General features: G+C 42.6%; 1 protein-coding gene across 3 annotated transcripts in view; it reads right to left on the reverse strand.

The window, feature by feature from the left end:
* ASCC1 (activating signal cointegrator 1 complex subunit 1) overlaps positions 1 to 26,169 on the reverse strand; it is a 59,856-nt gene that overhangs the window by 26,436 nt on the left and 7,251 nt on the right. For all 3 annotated transcript variants that reach the window (XM_079976465.1, XM_079976466.1, XM_079976467.1), the window contains exons 5-7: positions 24,747 to 24,925; positions 6,080 to 6,216; positions 2,906 to 3,025 (exon numbers count right to left, since the gene is read on the reverse strand). In XM_079976465.1, the coding sequence (XP_079832591.1) occupies positions 2,906 to 3,025; positions 6,080 to 6,216; positions 24,747 to 24,925 (436 nt within the window). The remainder of the gene's footprint in view (positions 1 to 2,905; positions 3,026 to 6,079; positions 6,217 to 24,746; positions 24,926 to 26,169) is intronic.

A 26,169-nucleotide genomic window follows, 5' to 3' on the forward strand; every position in this document is an offset into this window, starting at 1 on the left:
AGAAGACCCTTGGATTACAAATCTGCGAAAGATGTGAAAGAGGAGGGAGGAAGCCCCTGGAACATTTGGAACACCTGATTTTAAAAGATATAAGAAATATGACCGGGGCTTCCTATTTGAGTATGGACTGGTTGATCTTCTGCAGCAGCTGGTGTCAAGTACTTTGGATGGAAGAAATTTTGATGAGACTGAGCTGAAATTTCCCCGAAACCTGAGGACCAATGAGGAGGGTTACCAACAAGATCGGCAAAGAGAGACTGATAAGGACTTAAAGGCCTCAGATGTGAGGAACCCAGGCTAAAAACTGTTGTTATGGATGGGGGGACATTTGGAAGGGACAGAAACCGGGGCTGGGGGGGGGGAAAGAGAACTTGTTTTTAAATCTTTATGACTTTTGTGCTTGACTATTATGACCTATTTTTAAGATTAAAGGGAAATTCATGGAAGGAACTCGAGACGACCTTAGAAAAGGTTTTAATGTTTTATAAGAAAATTGGATAAGTAAAATCTGGCCAAGTAAATGGTCTTTTTTATAAAAAAAAAAAAAAAACATATATTTATAGATATAGTAATAATATGTAATGGATGAGAGATTTGAATTTGCTGAGTTAATGTAATTGAACTAGGATGTATGAAGGGGGGGTGGGGGGAGGTCAAGAACTGGGGTTAGGAAAGTAAGGTTATGAAATTTTATACGTGTTGTCTTTGTCTTTGTGTGTGTATGTTTGTCTTTATAAAATGTGAAAATTTAATAAAAATATTATAAAAAAAGAAAGAAAGAGTCAGTCACTTTTCTTAAGGTATCAGAGTAACTAATACTGTATGTTACTATTAGTTATTAAACTCATGGAATCTACTGAGTATATCTATTAAATCCAAGTGCCTTAGCTTTTATATCATCCCAAGTATGTATGTCCTGGTAGCACAGAATCCAGTTAATGGGTAGTGAGAGAGCTATGAAGCAATGGACACTTGGTCTTTGAAACTGTAAAATCCCAAAGTAATTAGGATCTGTTTCCACCACTGATCCTACGGATCAGATTCCTTGTAAGGCAGAGGGCTAAAGCAAATAAAAACACGGTAGTCCTTATTTTAACAAAAGCTGAGGATTAATTTGAAATGATACATTTAAATCTTGTTTTTTTAATTTTGCTGTAACTATTTACTCTGATGCTTCTTTTCAGGAAACCACAGATACATTTCAAAGGGAAGAAAGAAGGAAATTGAAACATTCAATATACATTTGAAAAGAAAACAAAAGGAAAGGCCTGGTCTATATTTAAACTGGTTTCTTAGGGAAGGTAGTGACAACACTGAATACAAAATAAATGAACATTCATACTTTGCAAGTAGGCAAAGTAAAGAGCATTACAAAATTGTGATAACAATGTGACTTAGCAGTCAGTTGAAAAGACAGGGGCCACATTCTCGCAGGTTAGCCATCTAGACAAGTCTGAACGGGTCCAAGCAAAGTTTTCAGCTTCCATGCTCCCCCTTCCTTTCTCTGCCTTCCATGGGGCCAGGACTTCAGCAGCATTTAGTTTCATTTTAAAAGAATTTTGGCTCAGCACCACCATGTGCATCAGAGATCCTGGTTTTAAAAAGCCTATGGCTAGCCACATAGCAAACAAACTCCAAACCATGGGTTATGAAAGTGGGTTTTAAAATGAACCAAGGTTTGTTTTAAATCAGAATCTGTGGTTCAAACCTAACACTTTAAAAGTGAAACAAAACTCTGCTGAAGTCATCTTGCTCCTGACTGCATGGAAAGAGAAGATGGGAGGGAGGAGTGCACAAGCCTGATGCACTGTTTGGGCACTTTCAGGTTCACCCACATATGTGCGAACGCAGCCACTAGCTAGCAGTGGTAAGAATTTCAACCACATATTTACCGTATTTTTCGCCCTATAGGACGCACTTTTTCTCCTCCAAAAATGAAGGGGAAATGTGTGTGCGTCCTATGGGGTGAATGCAGGCTTTCGCTGAAGCCTGGAGAGCGAGAGGGGTCGGTACGCACCAACCCCTCTCGCTCTCCAGGCTTCAGGAAGCTATCCGCAAGCCTTGCAAGCCCGGCGGGAGGTCCCGCGGGCTCGCAAGGCTTGTGGACAGCAACCTGCAGCCCACAAGCTCGGGGGACAGCGGGGAGGTGGCACGCCGCCACCCTGCTATTCCCGGACCTGATCTGGAGGCTGGCGGGGGGGGGGGAGAAGCAAACTTGCTTCTCCCCCCCCCCGCCAGCCCCACAAGTTCGGGGGATAGCGGGGAGGCGGAGCACCGCCACCCCGCTATTCCCGGACCTGATCTGGAGGCTGGCGGGGGGGGAGAAGCAAGCTTGCTTCTCCCCATCGCCAGCCCCACAAGCTCAGGGGACAGTAGGAGAAGCTGCTGCCCCATGGAGGCTGTCCCTGAAGACAGAAGAGGGAGACGGAGCGCTCCGTCTCCCTCTTCTAGCTTGGGGATGGCTGCGCAAACCTGGGGGGGAAATAAAAAAATTTTCCTTGATTCCCCCCCCAAAAAACTAGGTGCGTCCTATGGGCCGGTGCGTCCTATAGGGTGAAAAATACGGTAAATTAGAACTAACGAGAGTGGAAACAGTTTCTAGTTTTCAGAAGTATCAACATTAAGCAGAAACTGCACGGGTGGATACTCCATAATTATCTCTCTCAGTAATACTACTTGTTATCAGCCCAAGGGCAAACTCATTACAGACCCTTCTTTACCTACAAAGAGGTTGCAATAACCTTATCTCCTGGATATCTTGCGGTATATTTTCTGGCAGAAACAATCAAACTCAGAGGTTGAGAGCCTTCTCAAGAGTCATTATATTACTTTTGCAAATTCATATATAATCACTTTGTGGAATTAAAATGATTTTTTTAAATTAGAAAAGCAGGGGGAAACTTACTTGTTAGAGCCATCCTTCATGTGAACTTTTGCATAGAGAACATCCATCATGGCTGGATCATCATTCATGTACTCTACACCTGCTACTTCTACAGTTAGTGGTTTGCCTCCAGCAATTGAGCTGTTTGAAAGAGGGGGAAAACACCAAACACAGTTGTCAGGGGCTCAGGAGCAGAAGCACAGGGAAGAGGGGAGATGGAGAGCGAAGGGGAAGAATCTGAGGGCAGCGTAGGAGAAGATGACAGTGGCCTGAGAGATTCCATGAGCCTCTCCAGCGAATCGGAAGATTCACAGAAGGGGGCGCCGGTGGCCAGGGCAAGGGGGGTCCCAAGGGGGACACTCCAGAAGCAAGGGGCCAGCGGGGACTCCCAGAGCAGCAGTTGGAGATCAGGACCAGCTTCCCCACCTGAGCATAGTGGGGGGGAAGAGTCCCAGGTATCGGGGGTAGCGTCTCCCCCAGCAGGGAGAGAAGAGGAGTCAGGGCTGACCACGCCTCCATCGGAGAGTCAGGCAACGGAGGGGAGGTCAGGTCCAGCTAGCATCCCGGAAGAGGGAAGCAGTGACAGAAGCAGTGTAATGGTCAGGAGGAAGGTCACTGGGTTGGCGCGAGAGCCAAGTTCAAAAGTACAGGCGCGCAGGGCAGCAGAGAACGAGGATTGGGAACCGGGTCCTAAAGCCTGCCGGAGGCAGGGGGAGGAGTCAGGGGACTCAGCGTCAGAAGAGTCCAGAAAGGGGAATGCCTCAGCGGACAGGAGGACCCAGAGGAGAAGAGAGCAGAGGAAGAGGTGGAGCAGGGCTAGAATCTTAAACTGGTGTCAGGGGGGAGGAGATTCAGACGGAACTTCGGCGGTCTAGGGTTTAAGACGTAGAGCTGCGCGCTACGGCTTTAGAATGGAAACTGAACTTCAATAAAGACTTTTGTATATAACGACGACCTGGCGTTGGTCCTCTGTGAGCTGGGACCTTGGGCAGCTCTGACAACAGTTCATATTTAAGATTTGGCAACTGCATAATTCACTTGGTCAGCTGCACTAGGCTACACCAATTCACCAACACAGTTTCTCCCCCACTTTTTAATGGAGGTTTATGGATTACTTCAATTAAATTTATATATTTTAGTGCGGCTGTTATTTCAGTAGTTTGATGCATATTTAATTTTTTATTTTCATTATTTTCTTTTAAGCCTTTGTATGCTGCTTGAAAATACTTTTTTGAACAGAATATCATACAAAATAAAATGATCATCAGCAGAATTCACAACTATATCCTGTCCCCAGCAAATTCCCCAGAATACCTACCCTTTCTTCCCTAGAAGACAGAATGGATTGTTCATCACTATTGACTTTTGCCCTTGTTTCTGCTGTTTCTAGAATCATATAAACCTAACTTAGTTCAATTAATTTCAGTGCGTCTGCTCTGAGCACGTTAGCCGACTACAACCCAATGGATTCAGCTCACAACAATTTTACACTATAGAACATTGAATCATACAGAGCAATGCCTCCAGGCCTCCTAAGCCCCAACAGATTATTGTCCCATTGTGAAACTTATAATGAAGACATTCAGATTATTTTGCCACATAGAGTGTCACAGGCTGTATTAATGGTCCCATCAAATGGAATGTTGTATGATCATATGAGGGTCAGTTCATATGAGGTCATCACAGGGATTCACTGAGATAGAGGAAAATTAAATCCTGTCATTATTAATGTAGATTGCAAGCTTTACATGCAGCAACTTCTAGATACTATACAGCACAGTGCTAGTAATATTTAACTGTTAAAGAGTACAAACAACTGTAGCATATTTCCCATACATAATAAACTGCCAAATACTGTCAAATATTAAAGCAAAGGATGAGAATTTTATCTATTTCTGTGGATAGTATCAGAATCTATGCAGCTAGCTGCTCCCTGAATAACACAGACAAAGGCCTTTTCTCTGACAATTTAAACAAACAATCTAGAAAAGCATGTTGCTCATTGTGCTGCCAAGTCCTCATCACACACTAATGTCAACTTGGTGACACACACACAAGCATCCTGCGATGCAAAACTGGGTCCAGAAGTCCTCAACTTTGAGCTGGCCTCAATAAACCAAGTCAATTTTGTGACTGCCACCAATCCTCCTGCTATGGATAAAATCTTTGTCGTTGCACTTGGAGGCACTGAGCAGTGAGAAATTTTGCTGCATTAGAGTGACTCTGAAGCTCAGCAAAGCAGGGCCAAGCCCTCTCCATCAACCCCCTTTTCCTTAGGAGAGAGTGGTGGGAGGCTCAAGCCTGCAGTCACAAAAGGAATGTAAAGTAAGAGATGGGCAGGGGCTCATCTCTGACCTCTCTTTGGTCTTCAGGGGCACAGTAAGGCTTCTTGCCACTTCTGAGCACCTCACTGATTTCAAGTGCCTCTGAAGCCCAAAGCAAGGTCAGAGACAAGCCCCTGGCCATAACTCACTTTGCATTTGCCACCAATGTGCTTACCTGCTAAAAAAATATGCTCATCATTTGCAAGCTCATCTGCGGGTCTCACCCTGCAAGCTAGGGATCATTCTGCTAAAAGGTCCTTGCAAAAAGATTGGAAGTGAAAAAAATATCGGGGGGGGGGGGGGAGATTCATAGTTTCACAGCTTGCTAATTCTACAGCTCAAAGACAATGGGTTTGTGTAGTAGATTATGACAACTCCTGCACTGTAGAATCACTGATCTACTGTATTAGAGCTTATTTTTTTAATACAGTTCAATACTCTCTACCTTCGACTTGTTTCGGAAATTAATCTCAGGGATATACGACCATTGAGTGGGGGGAGCTATTTGCCAAAGGCTCTGCTAGTGAAAAAGTGCCAAGGCAATCCCATTTTTCATGCACTTCCAGGAGGGGAGAATCAATCTTTGTTCATGTACAAATAAAACCAGCTACTGTAAGAGAGAGAAATGCTAGGTTATAATAAGATTGCAAGCAAAGAGATGCTTCTAAATGGTTTATATCAAGAACAAAGTGCAATTAGGTCCTTGTATTGTTTTGTGTAGGCTTTTCATTTACTCCTAATAATGGTTTGCTGAACTGCTGCAAGCTGGGATACCCCACACCCCTCTAAGTTACCCTGGCCCTAGAACCAGTACTTCTTTTTGAGTGCTGCAGCTGGATTATGGCATCCCAAGTGCTTTCAATTTACTCACTCAACAAAGTCTTCTTTACACCTCTGTAGGAGTTCTTGGGCCTTCTGGATTTCCTGTTCATTCAGGAGTACCAGTGTCCCAATAGTCAGATGGAGCTTGGCAGGGTTCTGGAACAGGCTACTACTGACACCATAGTCCTGTAGAAACATTGAGAAATTCATTGAGTGACATCAGAAATTCATGTTTTCATTACTTTTGCATATCTAGGAATCTGTGTCGCTTTTAAGGTATAGAGCAGATCTCTATTACAAGCGAGGCTTTATGTTCTAAAAAATGTGGAGCAGCTATTGGTTCTTTATTCCAATCTCACATATTTGTAACCAGGTACCTGTAGCATCTGTGGGACGCAGGTGGCGCTGTGGGTTAAAGCCTCAGCGCCTAGGACTTGCCGATCGAAAGGTCGGCGGTTCGAATCCCTGCGGCGGCTTGTTTGTGCAGAGTGGGTGGGGGCGTCTACTATGTTCCATGGTATAAGCGTGCTAACACTGCCAGGGTAGATGACTGCAATGCGTTATACATGGGGCTGCCTCTGGTTCGGAAACTTCAGCTGGTGCAGAATTCAGTGCCCAGGTTGCTCACCAGGGCAAGATGCTTTGAGCATATTACACCAATCCTGGCCCAACTGCACTGGCTGCCAAATAAGTTTCCGGGCCCAATTCAAAGTGCTGGTTTTGACCTATAAAGCCTTAAATGGCTCAGGACTGCAATACCTCAAGGACTGCCTCTCCCCATATGAACTGACCCAAATAAAACTGATTGTTTTATTTTATTTAATACCATCCATCTGATCATCATCTAAGGTCCTTCTTTGTTTGCCTCTTCCACGAGAGGTCCGGAAGGTGGCAACACAAGAATGGTCCTTTTCCGTGGTGGCTCCGTTTGTGAATGTTCTCTCCCTGGGAGGCTCACCTGGCACCTTTGTTACATATCCTTAGGCACCAGGCAAAAGCATGCCTTTCGCTGGCCAGAGCAGCGATGTCACGCTGGCCACGTGACCCGGAAGTGTCTCCGGACAGCGCTGGCCCCTGGCCTCTTAAGTGAGATGGGCGCACAACCCCAGAGTCTGTCAAGACTGGCCCGTACGGGCAGGGGTACCTTTACCTTTACCTTTACCTGTAGCATCTTAGGGAGACTTATTCAACTGCTATCTCCATCTTGTAACTGAGTCTTCAAGGTAACCTCATAGCTAAACATCCAGCCCAATTTACTTTATTTCTTTTTCCTTCTCTCCCAATCCCCTATTTTGTGTAACATCTTGCCTAATTGAAGAATTCTCGAGAACTCAATAACTTTTTGTAATGTTTTGCTTTCTTCTGAGAAAGGTATTAACCAACTCCATATTTTTGAAGTAGAACGTCTGATGATCAGAATTCAAAATGGGTGACATGCAAAATTAAAGTCATATAATAACATGGCAATAGCAACAAATAGGAAATATTATTTTTTAAAAAAACAGCAAACTAAAAAATGCCCAGATAAATGTATTCAAATTACATTACATAATTTCCTACATTTTGCTGGCTCCTGCATTTTAAAATCAGTTAGCTCTTATCTTCATAGCTGCTTTAGAAAAGGTAATTTCCCTACAGGTAATTGTCTTGTCTCCATTCAACCACATTGTTAATTTTTACATTTCAGAAACCCAAGTGATGCTGCACAGCAGGGGGCCAGCTAATGACTCCCTTTCTTATATGCAAGTCTTATTTGAAGGAGCAAAGTGGCAGATCATTTGCTACTCCTCGGCCACATATACAGTGATGCAGGCTGTAGAATCAACACACCCTTACTCTCATCTTGTTTGATGCCTGCCTATGCGCTGCACACATGGGAGATGCTAGCAATATGTATCACACTGTAATAGCTATATGCCGTGGCTAGGCGTGGCACCAGCAAGGCTGGGGCGCATGTGTGTCAGATGACAGTGCATGGCAGGAGACACCGGGTGATGCAGGAAGCGTTGGAGTAGCAGGGGGCTCTGCCACACAAGGACCCTGGAATTATGATGACTAAATGTATTACCAACCCTTCATCAGCAGGTCCCACAACAGTAACAACAATTTAAAATTTGGTATTAAAAATGTTAAAAAGAAATAATAGTCACAGAATTTCAGGTGCCAAAGGCCGGGGTGAATTGGCGTGTCATCAGCATTCACTGAAAGCTGTATAGTGAAGTCACCAGATGTATCTCTGTGAAGAGGGAATTCCACACCTTAGGGGTTGCCACGGAGAGAATGCCCTTTCCCCAGGCCACTGCCCCCTGAATTTCTGAGGGTGGCAGAACTACCAGCCCCCCCCCCCGATCTTAACACCTGAGAGGGTCTGTAGAGAAGGAGGCAGTCTTTCAGCTATTTGGGGCCTAAGTCGTTTAGGGCTTTAAACACTATCTACATAGGGAAATTAATTTTCAACAGTGAATGAACTGTACCAACTGGAAGAAATATACCAACTGGAAGAAAGACCAAGAACATTGATTTAGGGCCCTACATCCTCCAAGAGTCAGGAATCACTATAGCATATCTATTCAGTGTAAAAATAGATCCAAGTATGAGGAACGCAGAGGTCTTGATCCCTGAATAGTAGAAGTTTGACAAAGGCTTTTTCTTGTTTCTAAGCTTTTAGAAAGACTGCTCCAATTTGAGTTTTGTCAGCCACCTTTATACACAGAAACTTTTAAATCATTCGCTGAAATCTTCCAGAAACAGAAAGTTCCACAGCAGTCTATGCCAACCTGGTGTCCCCGAGATGTTTTGGACTATAATTCCCATCAACCTCCGACAGCAAGGCGATAATGGACAGGCCTGATGGGAGTTACAGTCCAAAATATCTGAACAGAACCAGGTTGGCAAAGACTGCTTTTTTTAAAAAAAGTAATATTTATTAAAATTTCAAAAAATACATAATCTGAAAAAAAAGAAAAAAGAAAAAGAAAATTTCAACATTTACAATCCAAATTTTCAACACCTTCTTTCCAGGACTTCCCCTCGCCTCCCCTTCTTGTATTCCCTGTCCAGAAATTTGTTCAACAAGTTCTTCTTCTTAAGTTCTTAACCTTAAATTGTTATTATATTAACTTCACTTTATATATCAACTTTTAGCATATATACATCAATCATTATACTTAAAAACTTTTTCTAAGGTCGACCCAATTCTCCTTCCACGAATTCCCCATATCAATACTAGTAACAACATAGAAAGAAAAAAAGATATAATAAATCAGAATATTTTGGTACGCCTTTTGGATTTCCAAAACCCCACCCTCCCTTCCCCGGTTTCGATCCCCAAGCCACTGTCCATTAGTCCATCTGTTATCAGCCCGGCAGTCTCACATCTGAGGCCCTTAAATCTCTCTCAGTCCCTCTCTGCCAGTTTCTTTGAAAGTCTTTTATATTAAACACCAAGTCTCGGAGGGGCACTATCCCTATAATATCCATGTTTCTTCCAGCTGGATCTCCATATTTAAAATCTTGATTCTCAATCCTTCTAAGTCCAAATAGCCAGAAAATTCCATCTTCCACCTTGATCAAATTTGTAAAACATAAGTCTTCAGATCCCTGCTCAAGGAGATCCTTCCATTCCTGATTTTCCAAATTAAACCCAGTTTTTATCAACCAATTCTTACTTTCTTTTATATTCATCTTGACAGACCTCCGGCTCTCCTTTATCTTCTGCAACATTACAGCCCCTCCTTCCTGCTCCTCTTGCTCAAATTTTTTTCCCTGTTCAGCTGCCTGGGTTTTGTAGATCAAATCCTTTTCCAGCTCAGTAGGTTCCATTACTGTTGGCTTCAAAGTTGTGGCACTTGTAGACAAAACATGGCCTTGTTCATGTAACTTACACAACTTTCTCACGAGAAACCTAACCTCCTCCAGGCCAGCTAGTATTTTTTGGCCTATTTCCATTTTTGTAATGTCCCTGAACCCCCACTAGAGGGGTTCTGGTTATTTCAGTATTCCTTTCACAAAAGCCAAGTCAGTTTGTTTCAATTCTTCTTTATTTTCAACAGTTAACTATATTGTATCAAATGTAACCAGCAAAGACAACGGAAACAAAGTTCTCTACTTTCCCCGACTTTGACAGCTAGTTTGACAGCTGTCAAAATCTTCTATGTCTCTTCCGCAGGCTCCTCTCGCAGATCGCTCCCGGTCCCGGGATGAGTGGCACCTTAATTCAAAAAATAACTCTTCTCCTCCAGCCCAATCACTTATACAGTCAATCCGTGGAATTAATAACTTTTATCAAATAAAAAAAAGACTCCTCCTTCGACCTTAGTAGTTAAAATCCTTGCTTTATATTGTTATACAATAGGGGGGAGGCGGACTTCCTTTTTGCACCTCCCCCGCTCGTGCCAAACCAAAAAAGAAAAAAAAGTTTTAAGTCCAATTTCCAAGTTACTCACGGGTTGTTGTTTTTAGATTTAGTCCCAATTCTCCAAAGAAGAAGTTAGCGCTCTCCGTCGAATGGCATGCGGCTTCGCTCGGTAGGGGAAGCAGAAGACTCTCAGCACTGCGCCGCTCCCCGTCCTCCGCTCCGTAGCCTTTAAAAAGGCTCCTTCGTGGTCGGGGAGGACGCAAACGGTGCCCGCCGAGTCACCAGGTCCACGGGCTTCTGCGCCCGTGGTTTTTGAGGGTCCCCGCGTCGCCGGCGCGGCAGGACCCGACCCCTTTCGAGCCAATTCCCTCCGGAGCTCGGAGGGAATCCGCCATTCGGCTATGGCGCCAACCCGGAAGTCCGGCAAAGACTGCCTTAAACAAACCATTGTATTGTTCCATATCTTATGACTCCAGTTATGATCCTGCAGACTCCAAGACTCACTGAACATGGGCAATAATCTGCAGACAGAGCTAGGAATCCCTTATCAATGCTGCCCATGTTATTGGGAAAGCGTTACTACCGTCACTGCTACCTTCCAGGCCCTCACAGACAAAGGAGGCCAAATTGATAATATTCAATTCAATTCAGTTAATGACAATTCCACCTTTCAACGGGAATGCTCAAAGCAGCTGAGAACAAAAGCTCTCTCTCTCTCCCATTCTTTCCATTCTGCCAACTAGTACAAAAACAAAGCTGAAAAAGGTCCTCATTCTCTTCTGCATGAAAGCTTATTTAGGATATACTGCAAAGACAAAGTGGTTGTACTTATGAGCTTTCTCTTCAAATATGGGACAAGCCCCAGAAGCCATTTAGTCCATAATGAACACAGGGAGCCTCAGAAGCTGGGGAGGCAGCAGGGGGCAGGTTTGTTATGTTCCAACTGTTGACAGCAGTTCATTTTAATTTCTGTAATGCTCACAGAGATGATGTGCACAAAATATATTAACACAATAAATAAGCAGCTTTTAGGAAAAGAGGCATATTCAATCTAATCCCATGGGGGAGGGGAAAGGAGATTTCATGTTATAATTACCAGCAACCTAATCAGCTGAATTTCTTCTCTACAGCTTTCCAGGAATCAGTGGTATCTTACATGCTCTGACAGCTTCCTATTCTGATGCTGCACATCACTAGGAAACACCTGAACTAGCTTCGCAGGAGGAAGCCCCATTAATAGCAGAGAAGATCCATAACTCCTTCCTATAAATTATCTGCAAATATCAAACCAACTGCTTCTCATCTTTTACTACATTTTCAGAGCTCTAGTGATTGTGGTCTAAATTGGGCATAGGCAAACTCGGCCCTCCAGATGTTTTGGGACTACAACTCCCATCAACCCTGACCACTGGTTCTGTTAGCTAGGGATGATGGGAGTTGTAGTCCCAAAGCATCTAGAGGACCGAGTTTGGGGATGCCTGGTATAAACAGAACAATCCTAAGTAGGTTTACCCAGAAGTAAGACCTACTGAGTTCAATGGATCTTACTCCTTACCTGAAGGCGCAATCTTAATTCCTGGCAAGGGAACAGCAGGCTGAACAGAGAAGGAGAGCTGCCACCACATCTGAAGCTCTTCTGCTCACACTGGCCATGGAGGAAAGGGAAGGAGTATTTCACCTAATTTATGCTGTGCCAGCTTCATGTGACAACAGCAGAGAGACCTGGATCAAGTCCCTCCCTAGCTGCAGGACCAGTTCAGGGTCCAGCAAATTCATGGCTGGTCCAACTTCTCTCCACTGCCATTCCACCCCATACTGAGCCCTTAAACTGACTATTACCAATGGGAACACCACTAGCCATAGCATGTCAACAACTCACATTGTTGATGGTCAGAGACAAACAGAAGGGAAATCCTCCCCATACCCTAAATGCATCCCAGCAGTGGAGGTTGGGGGTTAGGATTGTTCTGCAAATGTGTTTTAATCTTAACAGTTTAGCCCCATGACGCTTCTGAGTGGACTTTTCCCAAGAAAAGCCTGCAGCAAAGTTGCAACAGGCTGCTCTAGCTTGCTGAGCCCTTGCTGTTTTGCTTAGATGCTTGCCTGCTTTAAGACAAAGAGCCTTTAAATTACTTGTTCAAACTCCCAGTTCATAATTTACTATTTAGTAATCAATGCAGTGCCATTGAATTGCATTGATTTTTCCTTTACATCTGCACCCAGCAATATCTTCAAACAACCCCTGTTGTACTTGAGCATCCTAACAGCAGCAGAAACATCAATAATAATAAAAAAGCAAGTCAGAAGCATATCTAGAACAACTCTTAAGTAAAGCAAAGTTAGAGAAGAAAGTTTGCTCACAAAAATCTGGACTAAACCAGACTTACAAGCTGTATACAGTGGTAAAGGTAAAGGTAAAGGTACCCCTGCCCGTACGGGCCAGTCTTGACAGACTCTGGGGTTGTGCGCCCATCTCACTTAAGAGGCCAGGGGCCAGCGCTGTCCGGAGACACTTCCGGGTCACGTGGCCAGCGTGACATCGCTGCTCTGGCCAGAGCCAGAGCCAGAGCCAGAGCCGCACACGGAAACGCCGTTTACCTTCCCGCTGGTAAGCGGTCCCTATTTATCTACTTGCACCCGGAGGTGCTTTCGAACTGCTAGGTTGGCAGGCGCTGGAACCGAGCAGCGGGAGCGCACCCCGCCGCAGGGATTCGAACCGCCGACCTTTCGATCGGCAAGCCCTAGGCGCTGAGGCTTTAACCCACAGCGCCACCTGCGTCCCGTATACAGTGGTACCTCGGGTTAAGTACTTAATTCGTTCCGGAGGTCCGTTCTTAACCTGAAACTGTTCTTAACCTGAAGCACCACTTTAGCTAATGGGGCCTCCCGCTGCCACCGTGCCGCCAGAGCCCGATTTCTGTTCTTATCCTGAAGCAAAGTTCTTAACCTGAAGTACTATTTCTGGGTTAGCGGAGTGTGTAACCTGAAGCATATGTAACCTGAAGCGTATGTAACCCAAGGTACCACTGTATCTAAATTCTATTTTCTTTCACCATTTAACTTGACACAAACTAATTTGGAGCCTCCACATTAGAATAATGGAAAGCTACCATTAACACTAGATTACTTCTCAGATACTTGTCACAATTTTTTTCTAAGCTTTCTTAGATGTAAGTTTCTAGCAGTAAATGCATCAGTTATATTGTGATAAAGCAACAAAGGGATATAAAGTGATTGGAATGGTTCAGAGCCACATGTGTACAATGACTTTCTATTACTATCTATGGGATTGTGCCTTGTGTGTGCATAAACCCAATGAAATCTTTGATGGCCACCAAACAGTTAAAGCAGTCCTCTTGTATTCCATAAAATGCAATGTATAATGTTGGTACCATACTATCACTGTTATTATTAATGCCTCAGAGAAGACGAACATTCAATTCAGCTGGACACATTGGTGCAAACTCAGCTTGCTTCATGTAACAGAAGGACAATGTAATTAGATATTATTATCTATGCAAATAGTGGTTAGATTTCATTTAAAAAGCAATTGTCTGTAATAGTTCTGCACATATGGTAGAAACAGAACACAATGTATCCATAAGTACAATCAAATTACTAAAGTATGAAGTAACCAGTAGTCCAGTGCATTCTGCCTCTTCTCAATGTGTGTACTTAGGGTCACAGTTTTTATATTGTTGTAGCATGAGTTGTACTCTGGGGCTCACTCTTAAAATGCTAAATTGAATTTAGAACTCCACTAGAAGCTAAAAAGATGCTCTAGCTTTTACAGCCCTTATAATTTGGCTTAGATACTTGCCTGCTCTGAAAAAAAAACCTCTTAACTATAATAATAATAATAATAATAATAAAGTGATAATAATAATAAAGTGAATAAATAAATAAATAATAATAAAGTGATAAAACAGCAAACATTAAAAACTTCCCTAACAGGGCTGCCTTCAGATGTCTTCTTAAAGTCGGATACAGTGGTACCTCGGGATGCGAGCAGAGCGTTTCGCCGCGACAGCGCATCTGTGTGTCGCGTTTCGCCGCTTCTGCGCATGCGTGTGATGTCATTTTGACCATCTGTGCATGTGTGAGCGGCGAAACCCGGAAGTAACGCGCTCTGTTACTTCCGGGTCGCCGTGGAGCACAACCCGAAAGCGCTCAACCTGAAGCGTATTTATCCCAAGATATGACTGTAGTTGTTTATTTCCTGCCCGCCCACAAGCCATTTCCAATTCAATTTTAAGTTCAATTATTTATTTTTGATGTGGGATAACTACTCATGTTTGCCAAGGAATAATTTGCCCAGAATCATGAGAAATGTTCCAGAATCAAAGTCAGCCTAAAAGTTCATCAGAACTATGGAGCTAAGTAAATGCACTGAGAAGAGACAGCGTGTGCTGACGGGTTGCATCCAACAATGGCAGAAAGCATTTTTGCTCATGCAAGTCTGGGTAGCCAATTCTTGTCGAGCCACTTAAGTCTCACATTTTCCCTCCTCAAAGCTGTTGAGGAACTCCCTGGAGAGGCTGGTAACGGCAGTATATTCAAAACTGAACATACTTTCCAACATCTAAGAAACTTTTTTTTTTTTTTAATGGAAGTACATTCCACTTAAACCAATATCATTTGTTTCACATTTATGTTTAGGAGTCGCGCATCAGACTCTTAAAATATTGAGTTTCAGATATCCACTACTGCTGCCTTCCTAGCACTGCCCTCTGCTGGACACAAAGTAATAGCAAGCCTTTATAACCCTATAAATAACCATAATTGTTCCATATAGTGGGAAATACTAAAGGTTGAAGGCTTAGAAGCAGATGAAGGAAATTAAAATTTGAAGGAAAGAGAAAATTGAAAATAAGGCTGCTGAGGCTTTCCCCGACAATGGTTTCTTCATACTTACATTACAGGAAAAAATAACTACAAATAAAAATGTTAGTTTCATGAACATTCTTATTTCAACATGGAAGTTACATTTAAAACAGCCAAAATAGCTCATGGTCAGGGATGGTGATAGTTGTAGTCCAACCAAATCTGGAGAACCACCAATTCCTCACTCATGATTTAAAAGAACTCGGGAGACCATAGTAACCTTATCATCATAGTAGCTTATATAATCTATGGCATGGAAGGTACCTCTGCTGATTTTGGGATTCCCCCTTCCACTCTCAGCCCTCCATTCCACATCCTCCTCCATTGATCAAGGCCCATAAGCCCTTGAAAGAGGTTTAGGGAGAGATGCCAGGAAGACTACCTTTTCCATCCAACAAGTGACCAAGAACTTCCACCCAGTCAGTCAGTTGGAAGTGCCATTTTTACAATCTGTTAACAATCTATAACAGGACCTACTTTCACTTATGGCAGTCTCATGCGATTTAGGAACTGTCAGATGCCATCTACCAGAAACTGTACTTAGTACAGTGGTACCTCGGGTTACAAACGTTTCAGGTTACAGACTCCGCTAACCCGGAAGTAGTACCTCGGGTTAAGAACTTTACTTCAGGATGAGAACAGAAATCGTGCGGCGGCAGTGGGAGGCCCCATTAGCTAAAGTGGTACCTCAGATTAAGAACAGTTTCAGGTTAAGAACGGACCTCCAGAACAAATTAAGTTCTTAACCAGAGGTACCACTGTATTTCAAACCTAACCCCATGTGCACAGTAAGCTCATCTATTGTATATAAAGGAAACCCTGTCTCAGTAAACTCATTTTAAAGGTGATTTCTCCAAAGGCAGAAAGATTGGAAAGATCTGATTCCTAATTTAAAATAACCACAGTTTGTTGTTATGGCCCAAATTACTAACTGCTGTGAGTTTAAACTATGGTTTATTAATTGCAGCAAGACACTTTCAAATCAGTTTGTGATGATGTCTCATTTCATTGAACCACAGTTTAAACTAACTAGAGTTCCTATTTCAGATAAAATGAAAGACTCTTATTAGTTTAAACCAGTAAGTGGATACCACTAAGCTCTTCCTCACAACTGCACCGACAAAAGAGGGATGGAGTAGGTCACAAACCCAACACTCACTTCTGACCATTCACATAATGCTAAATAAATCATGGGGCAGTGTTACATAGAATCTATGGCTTGATTAGATAAATGATCCTTCTGCCTATTTAATTTTTTTATTTTATTTGCCCTGGTCTGGGCTCCATTTACTTAGATTCTGGGAACCAATATTAAATATCTGCATTTTAGGTTTGTACTTCGATCTACAGCTATTTCCAGATTTATCCTTTTCCCCTCAGGAAATATTTTCTTGGTAATGTGTTTTTATCCATTTCGAAATTTACAGCAATAGATAAAAAAATGGCATTATAAAAACTTCAGGCATAAATCCTGTCTCTATCCAATGCATACTGCCAATGTATCAGGAGAGTACTAAGTACAGAACTTTTGAAAATTGTGGCCAAGATTATTTCCAGTTCTTCTATCACCATCAAACCCCAGATCTTAGCTTCCTCATATATACTTCAACAGATGAGATTTTCTTTTACTTTTAACAAAAGAAAGGATAACGTGTGGAGATATCAAGGCATTTTTAACACTCTTAAAGGTGAGTACTTGATAGAACACTTAAACAGGCAGTTGATCCTGACAAGCGGCGGAGGCACATCATGAAAAGCTACGAATGGTTGTGTTTTTTGTATATTTAGTACCGTATATCTGCTAATTGGGTGATTTAGTACAAAACACTGATCATTCTCTTTCCTGAACACCACCGGCTCTTTTGAAATTATGTTGTTTAAATTGGCCCAATCTTGCAACTTACTGGTAAAGAAACTGGTGGAGCCTTGAGCTGTTGTCTGTCTAACAGGCTGATAGGACAGCAATTGTTCCAATCAGATTTATTGCCTTCTTTGAGCACCAGAACTTCAATATTCATCCCCCAACCATTAAGCAGTCTTTTCATAGAAGTTTACATATGACAATTTGCTATGGTATGTCCACCTGGTGGTCATTATTCAGAAACATTTCAGAAGGCAATAATCAATTGTTGCAATACAGTCAATGGAATAGTCATGGCTTTGTTTGTTCTAATTTGGAAATTTAATTTGAGGATATAATACAAGTACAGTGGTACCTCAGGTTAAGAACTTAATTTGTTCTGGAGGTCCATTCTTAACCTGAAACTGTTCTTAACTTGAGATAACAGTTTAGCTAATGGGGCCTCCTGCTGCCGCCACCGTGCAATTTCTGTTCTCATCCTGAAGCAAAGTTCTTAACCCAAGGTACTATTTCTGGGTTAGCGGAGTCTGTAACCTGAAGCGTCTGTAACCTGAGGTACCACTGTACTGTATTTGATTTACTCAATAATTAAAGCCTTGATCAAATTGCGCTTTCCATCTTTCTGACTTTATTTGGGCATATATCATTACATTCACTGCTTTTGATTTATATGCTACTAGAATTATATGCTCCTTTGTTCACAGCAACTTCCATTAGTTTGTAGTTGTCTTAAACATGCTTCGTCCTCCCTGCTTTAACAGTTTGAGGAACCTAATGGAAATCAGCCTGCAACTTAACCTAAATATGTGAAACCAACACAATCACACATTGCCTCCTTGCTCATCCCTATTTCTCCTGCCCTGTCTTCCACTGAACTTTATATTGTAAGCTCGTCAGAGAAGGAACCTGCCTCATCTGTTCTGTAAAGTGTTAGGCACTCTGATTGTGCTATATAAAAATACTGACACTAACAAAGGGACAAAGCCACAAGCTGCAAGTAGCAGAAGCTACTTGAGAAATAAAATCAGTAAGGGCAAGGTCCTTTTTTGCTGTGATGCTTTGATGAGAAAACTTAGTCCCCTGAGACATCTGCCAGGGCAAATTAAACTTGTACACTTGTATTCAAACTTTTATTCTTTCAGAAGGCAAGCTATATATTTTCTGTTCAAGCAGGCATCTTGATTTCAACTTATTTGTGTTAGATTTATTTTCCATGTTATCTGGCATGATATTTTTATGAATTTTGATTATAATTGCTGTTATTCTGATGTTGTTAAGGCAACCATAGCTTTCCTCTGAGAAAGAAATCTGTGGTTTGTATAAAAATAACTTATAATAAATATAAATGTTCCTTGACCTTCAGTACAAGTTGTCTGCTCAGTGTAAAAGCTTAGATGGACAATGCTTATTCATTTTCACATTTTAATACACCCTTAATTTTCTAATGAAGCAAAAAAGAGGAAGAGTTATCTGCAGCATATACAGACGCATGAGACTACAGCAATATAAATGATGGATGTTCGGTTGCCATGGTAACTATTATCGTGAGAGGGAAAGATTCCGTACCATTGCTCAACAACCAGCAGAAATGTTAATCTCAACACCTGATATTATTCCATTTTTTAAATAACATGGCTGTTAATCAGCCTCATTTGAATAGAGACATCATTAACTGACTGCTCTATTTTGAAGCTGAAAAAAGCAGCAAGAACAAACACATACAGCTTCCATAACTAGCACCATATTCAGGTTCTAAGCATCCTAAAAGCTCACCCGCTGCTTTGCACAGCTGTATATACTTCCATATCGTGCTACAAAGCATAGGTTTGCAAATATTGCTTTCTGGCACATCCCACTGTGAGATAAAGTGACATAAGGGTGGGATAACTGACCATGAAATGAATGAGAGACATATGCGAAAGCAGTATGTTTTTTTCCTACTAACTAGCAGCTGTGTATTTTATACAACAGAGTTTAGAGAAAAGTGTGGAAAAAATAATGTACCTCACAGACTCCACTCTCTCTTGCAGTGACTTAATTCTAGGTTTTTAAAATGTGAAGACTATGAATTTTGACAAAGGGGATTATGTTGTCAGATTTCAAGGAATCCAATTAAACCCTCATAAAATACTGGAGTCACACATTCTGATGCACTATCAAATTATTTTCTCAGAATAGAGTATCAGTAGTTTGAAGTTGTTTTTTATCTGGCTGCACACAGAATTTCACCAGAAAGGTGCCAATACTATTCAACATGAAATGAAAATAGTGTGCCATAAATATATTGTGAGACTTACTGATCTCCAGATATATAGATAAATAATAGATAATAGATAATAAAAGGACTACCTTGTCTGTAACTTTTAGGGATTTTCTTAAAATTTAGTTATATATAGAGTATAAGTCTGTTTTTCCAGGAATACCAACATTTGAGGAACACTACACAGTTTCTGAAAGTGACTCCATGTAAACTGGACGCACTTCTGACCCCTTCTGCACAGACAGGCCACAGAACTTAGCTTAGAGGTCCTGGAAGTAGCAAGGTGCCAGTGCTGGGGAAATACTTGCTTTAGTAAGGGAAACATCTTGCAGGGCAGCAGCTGAAGAAGGAGCAAAAAGGGTTTTCTGGTGTGTGTGTTTCTTTGTGGCTGATTAGCTGCTCTCCCTGTGCAAGGGTCAGAGGGGGCAGGGTTTCTGTTGAGGCAGGTGATTAGCTGTGGGAGGAGCTTACCAGAGCTTGCAGGCGCGCGCAGTTTGATCCATCTTTTAGATTTAGGGGAGCTAGTCTCAAACGTTTGTTGGGGGAGACCTAGGTTTTTTTGGGGGGAGTTATTTGTCCTGTCTTCACGCTTTTTATGATGGAGGACCGCTGTAGACACCCCCAATGACATGTTCTCAAGATGGAGGGTGAGGGAACAGCTGCAGTCGCCTGCGGTTCCTGCGCAATGTTTGCCATCTTGCCAAAGGTTGCAGGCAGCTTTACCTGCAGCAATTGCATGTTGACTGCCCTCTTAAAAGACAAAGTCCAGCAACTGGAGGAACGTGTAGCTACGCTCCAAAGAATTAGAGAGCTGGAGCTCTTCTTGGAAGCAACAGAGCACACCGTCTCCACCAAGGAGGAGACAGGGGACTCCCCTGAGAAGGAGGCTAGTTCACCAACACAGGAGCCAGATATATGGAGAAACGTGACTCAAAGAAGTAGGAGGCCCAGGGTTCGCTCTGATTGTTTAGAAATACACAATTGCTTTGAGGTCCTCTCCCCTAGCATGGAAGACGAAGAGCAGACTCCATTTGAGTATCTCTCCCTCATTACAGTCGATCAGGTATATGAAGACGAGCAGCAAAGTCAGTCCTCAGGGAATGTGCAGGCAACCTTGGAACGGACAGCTCACGGAAGAACCCCGACCAAACCTAAAAGGAGGCGTGTAGTGGTGATAGAGGATTCCCTACTGAGGGGAACAGAAGCAGTGATCTGTGGGCCTGACAAGATGTCTCGGGAAGTGTGCTGTCTCCCCGGGGCTAAGATCCAAGATGTAACTGAACGACTGCAAGGAATCATAAAACCCACTGACAAATACCCCTTCCTCTTGGTTCATGTGGGAACCAATGACACTGCAAGCAATAGCCTCCAGAAGATCAAAAGAGACTACGAGGCTCTGGGCAGGAAATTGAAGCAATTAAATGCACAAACTGTCATCTCATCTGTCCTCCCAGTTGAACTACGTGGCCCAGGGAGAGAGGGAAAAATAGTGGAAGTGAACAGCTGGCTTCGCAAATGGTGTAAACAGGAACAGTTTGGATTCTTAGATCACGGACTGCAGTTTCTTGAAGATGGACTTCTGGCAAGCGATGGGCTGCACCTCACAACGGTTGGGAGGAATGTTTTTGCCAAAAATCTCAGAAACCTCATCAGGAGGGCTTTAAACTGACTAATGTGGGGGAGGGAGACAGTGCTCCTGAAGGTAGGAGTCTATCAATTGATGAAGATGATCATCCAAATGTCATAGACCAAATGGAGCAAACAGCACGCAGACCTAGTGGTGGGAGGAAAAAATCCTTAAATAAGAGACACGGGGGAATGATTAATGGACTTCAATGTCTGTACACTAATGCGCAAAGCATGGGAAATAAACAAGATGAGCTTGAGCTCTTGGTACAGCAAACTAAATATGACATAATAGGCATCACTGAAACCTGGTGGGATAAGTCCCACGATTGGAATGTAATAATGGAGGGATACAATCTATTTCAGAGAAACAGACCAGACAAAAAAGGAGGAGGAGTGGCGTTATATGTCAGGGATGTGTATACCTGTGAAGAGATCCAAGATTTAGAACCTCAAAGCCAAAGTGAGAGCATATGGGTCAAAATTAAGGGAGAGAAGAATAACAGTGACCTCATTGTGGGAGTTTACTATAGATCCCCAAGCCAAACGGAGGACATAGATGATGCCTTCCTGCAACAGATGGCCAAGCATGCAAAAGGAAGGGAGATAGCAGTAATGGGGGACTTAAATTACTCGGATATTTGTTGGATGTCACACTCAGCCAAGAGCATAAGGTTAAACAGATTCCTCACTGACCTTGAAGACAACTTCATTGTCCAGAAAGTGGGAGAAGCAACAAGAGGAGCACCATTTTAGATCTGGTCCTAACCAATGTTGATGACCTGGGAAGTGGAAGGATCATTAGGTGTGAGTGATCATGCTCTTCTGAAGTTTACTATACAGCGGAAAGGAGCAGCCAAGCATACTAGGACTCAATTTCTTGACTTTAAGAAAGCCGACTTCATAAAACTTAGGGAAGTGCTGGGTGAGATCCCATGGACAGTAATACTAAAAGGAAAGGGAGTTCATGATGGCTGGGAGTTTGTTAAGAGGGAGATAGTAAAAGCACAACTTCAGGCAATACCAATGAGACGGAAACATGGAAGGTGCCTAAAGAAGCCAGGGTGGCTATCTAAAGAACTTTTAACTGAGTTAAGATTAAAAAAGGATGTGTACAAAAAATGGAAAAGGGGGGAAACCACCAAAGAGGAATTCAAACAAATAGCCAGCACGTGTAGACACAAAGTCAGAAAAGCTAAAGCACGGAATGAACTCAGGCTTGCTAGAGAGGTTAAAAGCAACAAAAAAGGCTTTTATGGGTATGTTTGTAGCAAAAGGAAGAACAAAGAAACAGTGGGGTCACTCAGAGGAGAAGATGGTGAAATGCAAACAGGGGACACAGAAAGGGCTGAACTCCTCAATGCTTTCTTTGCCTCAGTCTTCTCCGATAAAGAAAACAATGCCCAACCTGAAGAATTTGGAGCAAATGATTCAGCAGAGGAAACACAGCCCAGAATAACTAAGGAGATAGTACAAGAATACTTGGCTAGTTTAGATGTATTCAAGTCTCCAGGGCCAGATGAACTGCATCCAAGAGTATTAAAAGAACTGGCAGATGTGATCTCAGAACCACTGGCAGTCATCTTTGAGAATTCCTGGAGAACAGGCGAAGTCCCGGCAGACTGGAGGAGGGCAAATGTTGTCCCTATTTTCAAAAAGGGGAAAAGAGAGGACCCAAATAATTACCGCCCAGTCAGTCTGACATCAATACCAGGGAAGATTCTGGAGCAGATCATTAAGCAAACAGTCTGTGAGCACCTAGAAAGGAATGCTGTGATCACCAATAGTCAGCATGGATTTCTGAAAAATAAGTCATGTCAGACTAACCTGATCTCGTTTTTTGACAGAATTACAAGCCTGGTAGATGAAGGGAACGCAGTGGATGTAGCCTACCTTGATTTCAGCAAGGCATTTGACAAGGTGCCCCATGATATTCTTGTAAAGAAGCTGGTAAAATGCGGTCTTGACTATGCTACCACTCAGTGGATTTGTAACTGGCTAACTGACCGAACCCAAAGGGTGCTCATCAATGGTTCCTCTTCATCCTGGAGAAGAGTGACTAGTGGGGTGCCACAGGGTTCTGCCTTGGGCCCGGTCTTATTCAACATCTTTATCAACGACTTGGATGATGGACTCAAGGGCATCCTGATCAAATTGCAGATGACACCAAACTGGGAGGGGTGGCTAACACCCCAGAGGACAGGATCACACTTCAAAACGACCTTGACAGATTAGAGAACTGGGCCAAAACAAACAAGATGAATTTGAACAGGGAGAAATGTAAAGTATTGCACTTGGGCAAAAAAAAATGAGAGGCACAAATACAAGATGGATGACACCTGGCTTGAGAGCAGTACATGTGAAAAGGATCTAGGAGTCTTGGTTGACCACAAACTTGACATGAGCCAACAGTGTGACGCGGCAGCTAAAAAAGCCAATGCAATTCTGGGCTGCATCAATAGGAGTATAGCATCTAGATCAAGGGAAGTAATAGTGCCACTGTATTCTGCTCTGGTCAGACCTCACCTGGAGTACTGTGTCCAGTTCTGGGCACCACAGTTCAAGAAGGACACTCACAAACTGGAACGTGTCCAGAGGAGGGCAACCAAAATGGTCAAAGGCCTGGAAACGATGCCTTATGAGGAATGGCTAAGGGAGCTGGGCATGTTTAGCCTGGAGAAGAGGAGGTTAAGGGGTGATATGATAGCCATGTTCAAATATATAAAAGGATGTCACATAGAGGAGGGAGAAAGGTTGTTTTCTGCTGCTCCAGAGAAGCGGACACGGAGCAATGGTTCCAAACTACAAGAAAGAAGATTCCACCTAAACATTAGGAAGAACTTCCTGACAGTAAGAGCTGTTCGACAGTGGAATTTGCTGCCAAGGAGTGTGGTGGAGTCTCCTTCTTTGGAGGTCTTTAAGCAGAGGCTTGACAACCATATGTCAGGAGTGCTCTGATGGTGTTTCCTGCTTGGCAGGGGGTTGGACTCGATGGCCCTTGTGGTCTCTTCCAACTCTATGATTCTATGATCTTTCACTTCTTCATCACTAAAGGATGTGGGCAGCTTCAATGGGGAAATCCTGGATTTTATCTTTATAATGTGCGAATTCCAGGGACAAAATACAAATTATATTTCTATGATCTCTCATGGCTTATCATCATACTTATTATCCCACCATATTGCTAACGTTGAGTATATCATCTCAGGTAATAGTGTTTTTACATATTTTTATGTAAAAAAATTAAAAAAAAATTATGTATTTTATGGGACGCAGGTGGCGCTGTGGGTTAAAGCCTCAGCGCCTAGGGCTTGCCGATCGAAAGGTCGGCGGTTCGAATCCCTGCGGCGGGGTGCGCTCCCGCTGCTCGGTCCCAGCGCCTGCCAACCTAGCAGTTCGAAAGCACCTCCGGGTGCAAGTAGATAAATAGGGACCGCTTACCAGCGGGAAGGTAAACGGCGTTTCCGTGTGCGGCTCTGGCTCGCCAGAGCAGCGATGTCACGCTGGCCACGTGACCCGGAAGTGTCTCCGGACAGCGCTGGCCCCTGGCCTCTTAAGTGAGATGGGCGCACAACCCCAGAGTCTGTCAAGACTGGCCCGTACGGGCAGGGGTACCTTTACCTTTTTAATGTGTCTCCCGATCTAGACAAGCTCATGTAGCATTTTGCAACATTCTCTACTTATTTTTTAAATTCAGATTATTTATGAGTATTATCATGGCAACTTACGTTTGAGCACTTCTCCAACACCTCCTCTTTGAACTGTAGAAACTTTTCCTGGATTGCAAGTTGGTTGAGTGCAAATGACAGAAAGTGTGTGAAGGGTTGCTTCTTGCGGAAGCTCTCCACAAGAACATCAATTCGCGTTCGAGCTGAAATAATACCATTCCGGTGTTGTCCTGTGATCACTGGAAACAAGCAAAACAGAAGACAGGATTTATGACAGCTTGCTACATGTGCTCACAAAAGTTTAGAATTAATAATAAGATTTTCCACTGTACCAGAAAGCCACTTCCTAACAAGGTGAGAGCTATCTCAGATGAATACACAGGTCAGTGTTACTATCAAACTAGTGTTTTTAAAGTGTGAGATGAAGCTCCCTGGTTTTAATATATTAATATTTATGTATTACTAGAATCTAACCATTAAAATATTTCTGTCCTTTAGTTCATACAATTTTTATTTCTCCTGATACAGGTTTGTATTTATTTATGTATACCTATTGATATTGCCAGGACTTTCTCTCTTATCAAAGTAGACTATTTTTGAGTCTCTTTGTTATAATAACTGATTCTACTTCCTCTGGAAACATTTGAGGTTTTCAGTTCACATTATTGGTGCACTGCAGAGTTTTGTCACTCGTTTTAGCCAAAGAGATTTTCGTGTGTGTTACTGTTATTACTGTGCAATGATTTGTGTAAAAGCAGTCCATACACTTTATGAATAAAGTGTATTGTGTGGAAAATAAATATCTAATGTTACATGCAGAAAGTATACCGGTAATTAAGGGAAGGGAAATAAATAAATGGATAGCAAGCATTCAATCATGTCTGGTTCTTAAAAAAAAAAAGTCATGCTAACCATGGTACCTGACTCTGCACAATTATGCAAAGCATAAATATGAAGAGAAAAATGTAGTTCCCCCTTTTTGAATAACAGGATGCAACCAACAATGATAGCCTTAACATTAGATCCACAAGATTACTTTTTGGCAATACCATAAGTGGAATTAAAGAATTTGACCCTCTTCAGTCTGTTTAAAATGTGTTCACACTGTGTTTCTACATTCCTTATTTTCAGCCAAAATGACAGTAGGTGGGCCAACTGCAGTGAAGATTCAGTTACTGAAAGTCTTCAAATCAACACCAAAACAGTAATACAAACAAACCTAATACAAACATGCTCAAAACCCGTTTTTGTGCATCCTGTTCTGGGTGTGCATGAAAGAGCTTGGAATGCGGAAAGAAAGCAATTGTCTGGAGGTGTAGCAAAGGAGAAGGCAAGTACAGAAAGACTATTCCCAGAAGCCTCAGGAGAAAGATAAACAGACAGATAATATATGGAGGAGGCAGCAAATGCCAGGAAGGCAGTAAGTGAAACAAGGACTAGAATAAAAGAGTAAAGAGCCCATAGTTCTAAAAGGTGGCTTAAT

This window comes from Podarcis cretensis (assembly GCF_951804945.1).
Source record: "Podarcis cretensis genome assembly, chromosome: 5".
NCBI classification, from domain to species: Eukaryota; Metazoa; Chordata; class Lepidosauria; order Squamata; family Lacertidae; genus Podarcis; species Podarcis cretensis.